This window comes from Telopea speciosissima, chromosome 8, assembly GCF_018873765.1.
Source record: "Telopea speciosissima isolate NSW1024214 ecotype Mountain lineage chromosome 8, Tspe_v1, whole genome shotgun sequence".
NCBI lineage: Eukaryota > Viridiplantae > Streptophyta > Magnoliopsida > Proteales > Proteaceae > Telopea > Telopea speciosissima.
This window is the reverse complement of record NC_057923.1, coordinates 36,583,119-36,589,903: the sequence shown is the minus strand read 5'-3', so window position 1 is coordinate 36,589,903 and position 6,785 is coordinate 36,583,119. Positions and strand designations below refer to the sequence as shown.

General features: G+C 45.3%; 1 protein-coding gene across 1 annotated transcript; it reads right to left on the bottom strand.

The window, feature by feature from the left end:
* Positions 1-1,036: 1,036 nt before the first annotated feature.
* LOC122671778 (palmitoyl-monogalactosyldiacylglycerol delta-7 desaturase, chloroplastic-like) lies at positions 1,037-1,503 on the bottom strand. The gene is made up of 2 exons (XM_043869207.1): positions 1,371-1,503; positions 1,037-1,264 (listed from the first exon to the last, which is right to left on the bottom strand). Exons 1-2 carry the CDS (start codon positions 1,412-1,414, stop codon positions 1,048-1,050), a joined length of 261 nt encoding a protein of 86 aa, XP_043725142.1. The 5' UTR covers positions 1,415-1,503; the 3' UTR covers positions 1,037-1,047.
* Positions 1,504-6,785: the final 5,282 nt, after the last annotated feature.

Sequence of the window (6,785 nt, the reverse complement as noted above, 5' to 3'; positions counted from 1 at the left end):
TATCATTTTACAAGATTGATCATTCTTTGATTTTTTTTTTTTGGGTGTTTTCGTGGGTTCTCGGTTGACTTGAGAGAGATCAAGCTAATTAATTCTGCAAATAATTCACAAATAATTCAGCCGAATCGAATTTTACAGAATAATACGAATAATTCTGACTGAATTCGACTTGAAAATAAAAGTCGAAAAAATTCGTGATGTTTTCGAGTTTTTTTAAAAATCTGGAATAATTCGACCAAGTCAAATAATATTTGAATAATTCTACCTTTTTTTTTTTTGGTAAAAGAATAATTCAGTTATGTTAAAAACCAAATTATATCCAAAATCAAATTACGTTTTTTGGGGTTTGAGCTATGTTAAAAACCAATAATATCATGTTATGCTTTAGACCATTGTAATTCTTGTTTTGCTTTTATGGAGTATGGAAGTAGATAGACTAAAAATTGCATGTATTCCAATTTTTTTGTTACTTGTATCTTATGCAGGTATATTAATTGGTTGATAATGTTAAACAGATACTATAAATATTAAAAATAATGTCTGAATTGTTTGCCCAACTTTTTTTTTTTTTGTAAACGAATAATTCTCGAATCCGAATCTGGTTCTGAATTTTATTATGTCCGTTTTTTTTATCGCTTTTTTGACCAACAAACGAATTATTCCAAATAATTCCCGAATCCGAATTTATTAACTATGGAGAGATAACATTTGTCCATGCCCTATTGTCATCATCGCCGAAGGGGTGACAAAATTCAGTATCTACAGTTAGCCCATCTTTGATCGAGGCCTGTGCCACAGCTGAAAGGCGAAGAAAAAAGATCACTTGATTTTGTCTCCAGGAGCCTGCCGTCACTTTGCTCAAAGGTGACAAAATTGAAAGATAAAACCATTCTTCGGTAAATCGATCGATTAGCCATGCTGGTTGCCTACCATATAGCTAGCTCTTTGATAAAATCATATATGCAAATATGATTTTTAAGTCATGATGCTTTATTGAAAATGATATAAGCATTATAAAAATTTATTACACACCAACAGGGGTGTGCCTCATGTGCTGATGATAGTTTCATTGTTGAAAGTCATCCTTTGCTTTTGAGTCTCTAATGGAACCTTCACATTTGTAGCCAATCCAACAACTTCAAGTAGTCTCACTACATACCAAGTCATGTCGAGCTGCCACCAGTCCAGTCCATGGCGAGCTGAGTACTCAAAGGCATGATGGTTGTTGTGCCACCCCTCTCCAAGTGCAAGCAAAGCTACCCACCTGCACATATATATCATTCAGAATCACATAATCTCACTAAGAAGAATGTCTTCATTCAGATTCAAAATTCAGACTCTGGAAACGAGTAAAGGCTGAAGCTCATTACCAATTGTTCCTGGATAGATCCCCAGTGTTCCATGAACGTGACATGCCGAGTTCACTAGCCAGGTGACATGGTAGACCCACACAATTCTCACACCCTGCATTGCCAACAATTCCACAGACTCAGCTTTCAACTAGAATCAAGTTTTCCTGCACCCAAACCTTTTTGTTCTCTTTTTTCATTTAATTTAGTCGTACATCGATGTAAAAATCTTTACTTCATCTTACCAATTCCGATTTTTAGGATTTTGAATAATTCTAGCTGATTTTGACCACTTTTGATCCATTTCAAATTGACATCAAGGAAGATTGTACTAAATAATACCAAGGAATTGAGATATATGATTTAGCTTCTTAACTCCAAGATATTTGTAGTCACTTCAAACAGTAGGAGAACCAAACCCACGATCATGGATACTAATCATTGTGATCATAAGTCTTCAAAAGTGCGATTGAAGGTGGGGTGTGCCATCAGTCATTCTTCTTAAGATCGTAGTTGCCACTTTTGATGAAAACAGGGTTCTTGCAAGTCGACGTCCACAATACAATAGCCCAAGTAGGATGACAGATCCAGATCCTCTACTGCTGAACTGCCCGGCAGGACCGTGCTCCCCAGACAAAGTGCTGCGTGCAATGACCGCTTTATTCCCACTCGGATAAGGCAATTAGCAAAACACCTCACTTATTGGGCTCGACAGTAGAGGATCCAAATTCTAGGATGACGGGTGACACACCTCACTTATTGGGCTAGGCTGGAACTCAAAGAGTGTGTTCAACAAATCATAAAAAAATACTACTAAAATTGGCAAAACAATAAAATGTTGAAAACGCAAATACGAGAGATAGATGAAAGCACTTCAAAGATGTTTATAACAATCAAATTCGTTCTCTATTTATAGAAGGAAGGTGTTCCTGCTTGGACATCCCGATCCAAAACACTGCAAGGGAGGTGACTCCCACCATATTTTATTTTAGTCGACCAAACTAGTCAACCGCCTATCGGCCCTATCCAAGTAGGTGGACTCATGGACTCTTCTTCCATTAGATAAAAACTATACACGACAAGGAAAACTATGCATGCCAATTGTGGATAATTAAAACAAAACTGGAAAAGAAGTACGTTTAATCATAACATCTTTTAAAAACCTTTTGAAGTACATCATAGACTTATCCCATGACCAATTCTAGGGTTTTTAACTTTGCAACTAAAAGAAGGTAAGCAGCAAGCATGGACTTTCGAAAACTAACGACTAAGAAAAAAGGAGAGAGTTTTTCTTACACTAGTAGTGTAGAAGTTCAACCATCCTAAAGTCCTATAACTTCGGATGAAGTCAATAATATCCTCCCTGTTGCGTCAGGAAACTGTATCAGAGCGTCCTGTGCCTGCAAAATGAGATTAGTAGAGAGGACCGGGCTGTGCCGACGATTCTAATCCGATGCCTAAGTTAGAATTCTTGCAATAGATGAGAATAATGGAATTCAGGTGATCGTAGAAGGATGTTACCTCCCTTATTAATAATGGATCATGGGCAGAATCGTGCCCCGATAGGAGTGCTGGGTTCTCGGAGTGGAGTGAGTGGGTTTTGGAGTGATTTTAGGGATAACGTTTATCCCTAACTTCCAACATGGGCGATAATTTCAGGCCATGCTGGCCCATGACAAGCTCTGAGTTAGTTAGGTGAAGTGTTGAGGTTGCCCCTCCCTGGCACGGGCCAGGTCGCTATTATTTGGATGGCGACGTAGCGACTTCCTACAATGGCACGAGTTGCGCTCTCGTACCGTACCTTGCGATGTATGCCGTTCATCTGGCCTCGCTCTTGATGAGCTCATTGGCTCGCGTCTGGTATTCGTGGCCTCAGCTCGTTCCTTGCGTACTCATAAGCTCGTTCTCATAGAGAGAGATCTCCTGACTTATCACGAGCCCCCCACTCCCTTGGGCGTTCTCACCCAGGGGAGTTGAATCGATTTTGAACTTTCTAGCATCTACTCTTGCGCGTGCGAACATGACGTTTCGACGGCTGGATATAACTTGACGCTCCATTCATTGGTTGACGCGTGGCTTAGGTCATAATGATGCCTCGATCCAAACCCTCGTCGTTTCAACCTGGCGACGTTTGGCGTCCCATTCGTTGGAGGCCACGTGACCATAGGCATTATGATGCCTAGGCTTGATCTACGACCGTTCGATCTCTGTCGTGCCGAAGCGCCTATTGGTAGCTGGACACGTGTCGTGGGTCTTTATGACACCTCGGGTATGCTCAACGTCGGCACCTCGGGTATGCTCAACGTCGGCCGTTCTCGGCCCTACGATGGCTTTTGCCCTTGATCGTTGGATCTGGACGATTCTTCTTCCTCTCTTGGCCTATAAATTGGGGCTTTCCGTCCCACTGCACTTCTTATTGCTACTTTACGATTTTAAGCTTTCTGTCTTCTCCTTCTTCCTGCTGCTCAATACTCTGGCATTCTGCTATTCCCGTCGATCATTCGCCAGTGTCTTCACCAGATTCTGGTCTTGCGTGCTCATGCTGCGCGCTCTGCCTGTGCTTTGACCTTCGCACGAACTTCCCTCCTTTCGCGAATTTTCTAGCCAATAAGCTTCCTGTAACCATGTCTTCTTCTTCTTCTTCTCAGCCGTGGCTCGACAGGGTTTCCGGTGAAGTCCCGGGAATGAGTGGGGGCTCTGAGCCAGAAGTCAGTTCTGAGAGGACGCAGGAAGAGAGGTCCGCGCTTTTTCGGTCCAAGCGCTTCACCGTAAAGTATGACCATTTGGCCCGCTCTTCGTCTGCTCACCCTAGTGGAAGCACCTTGACCCCTGCTGTGGCCATGGAGGAGCGAACCGCCAAGGGCGGTGAGGCTCACAATGAGGAAGAAGTGGGGGATTCTGTCTCCAAGGCCCCTGAAGAGGGCACCACAGGAGTGGAGACCTATGAGAGCACTCTGACCAAGCGCTCTCTGATTGCTCTGAGGGACCAATATGGGTTCCCCCAGGAGGTGCACACCTGGGTGCCAACCCCAGAGGAGAGGGTGAACACTCCGTGCCCTGGGATGGTGTGCCTGTACGAGGTTGCATTTCAAAGTGGCCTCTGTTTGCCCGTTCACCAGTTTGTGGTGGACGTCCTTCGCCACTACACCCTTTCTCCGGGTCAACTGGTGGCAAACTCCTGGAAGCAGCTCTTTGGCTTCTACCTATTCTTCGCCCAACTTGGTCGCAGGCCATCATGGGCTGTCTTTGCTTTTTTCTGTATGTTGAATAAGACTACGGACGAGTGGTTCTACTTGGCCTTGCGCGGTATGAAGGGGTCATTGAGGATTGTGCGCTTTATAAGCCACATGTCCCAGTCTGCGAAGAAGTGGAAGGATCGCTTTTTCTATGCGAGCATTCCTGGAGACCCCTTCAAAGCAGAGTGGGAGAAGGTCCGGTTGAGCACCATGAATGCCATCTCCGTGCTGAGCCAGTACGACTAGGATTCTCTCAGCTTATGCACGTAGGGCGAGGCCTTCGACGTGCGCGGGCTGAAGAATGAGGATCTGTTGGTCAAGCACGGTCTGAGCTCAGCTCGGGGTGAGCGTCTTTGTCTTTTGTTTTAAATTTCATTTTCTTATATGCTTTCACGAGCCGAGCTTCTAACTTGTGTTTTCTTTGCTTTTCCAGTGAACTTCAAAGTGAACCTGAGGTTACTCCGCTCTAGTGTGGCGGAGGACAAGAAGAAGGCCCTTGAGGTGCAGGCCCAGTGCACCAAGGGCATCGTCATTGGGGGCTCTTCTAAGGCCCCTCCGTAGGAGAAGGAGGTACCCCCTCCGACCCTGCCACCGAAGGTCCCTCCAAAGGACAAAAGGGCCCATGACGACGTGGTCGACCTCTAGTCGCCAATCAAGAAGGCCGCCTTGAGAAGGACATCTCTGAGAAAGCCCCCTGGACACTACCCAGGGGGTGTTGATGGGAGCTCGTCCCAGACCTCCGAGAAGGGGAGACGCCGGCTCAACTTCTGATGGAACGTCTTCGAGGGAGACTCAGCCTTCGCCGATCTGAAGGTCGCGAAGGAGATGATGGACTATGGCCTTCCTTTGGATCTGACTGCCGTCCGCAAGCTCCCGAGCACTAAGCTAGCAAACTCGTTCACTACGGACTTCAAGAAGGTAACTTCTAGTTCTTGTTGCGTTGTCTTTCTTCTTACTGTAACTCAAACGTTTTCTGATATGGTGCTAACTTTTTAGGTCGCCCCTAGGGCGAGCGAGGTCCAGCAGCGAATGGAGGCCCTCGTTAAATTGTGCAAGGAAGAGAAGAAGAGGCGAAAGGCTGCGGAGGAGCAGGCCCTGGACATCGGGACCAAACTCTTGGAGCTCGAGGCCAAGGTCAAGGATAAGGAGGAGATGGTCAAGCTCCTGATGGGGCGCCAGGACAAGTTGGAGCAGGAGCTCGTACTAGAGAAGAGGAAGGTCGTGGTCGACCTGAAAGCAAATGAAGCAAGATCCATAGAGAAGGCCGTCGAGGCTTTCTCAGTCTTGAAGGAGCTTCATGACTTCATAGGCGAGAAGGTCGATGAGGGCTACAAGGTTGGCATGGGCGACACCGTTCGCTACGTCCTTAAGGAGAGCCCCGGCTTTAATTTTTCAAGGTTTAAGTATTATGCTCCTCCAACGCCGGAGTCTCCAGACCAGGACATTCTTACGGATGTCACCTCTCCTGCCCTTGAAGATGCTGCTATCCAAGCGACCTCCCCGTCTTGAGCGACCTTCCCACTTTGGTGGACCCTCCTGCTCCTAATCCAGCTCTCCCGGCCGATGCGGCTACTACTTAGACCCTCCCCCAGCTCAGAAGTGAAGAACTATACATTTTTTTTTGTACTACCTTTTTTTTCTTTTTTATTTTTTTTAAAAAATGTAAATATCCAACCTCCATCAATGAAGAATATTTTTACCAACACTTGAGTACTTTCTTTATTTCTCAAACTCCTTAGATTGCTTTCCTTAGAGGACAAACTTGGTGCCAATCCCAAATGCAAGTTTTTTGTGCCAACTCTCGAGGTCATCCTTCGGTGCCAACCTTAGAGGTCGGTCTTTTAGGCCAGCCTCATGGACTGGTCTTTCATGCCAACCTTTGAGGTTGGTCTTTGGTGCCGACCTTAGAGGTCGGGCTTTATGCCAGTCTCTAGGACTAGTCTTTCATGCCAACCCTTAAGGTTGGTCTTTGGTGCCGACCTTAGAGGTCGGGCTTTAGTGCCAACCCTTTGGGTTGGTCTTTTAATGTCTTCAATTAAATAATCAATCGAATAGACACAAAATTAAAGATTTAAATCAAAGATTTCATTGAAGGGGACAGCTCTTACAGCGGCTCTATTGGAAATTTTTTCTCAAATTCTCTGAGTTCCAAGGTCGTGGTATTTTGTTGCCCCCAGGGTCTTCAAGTGATATGTGCCTA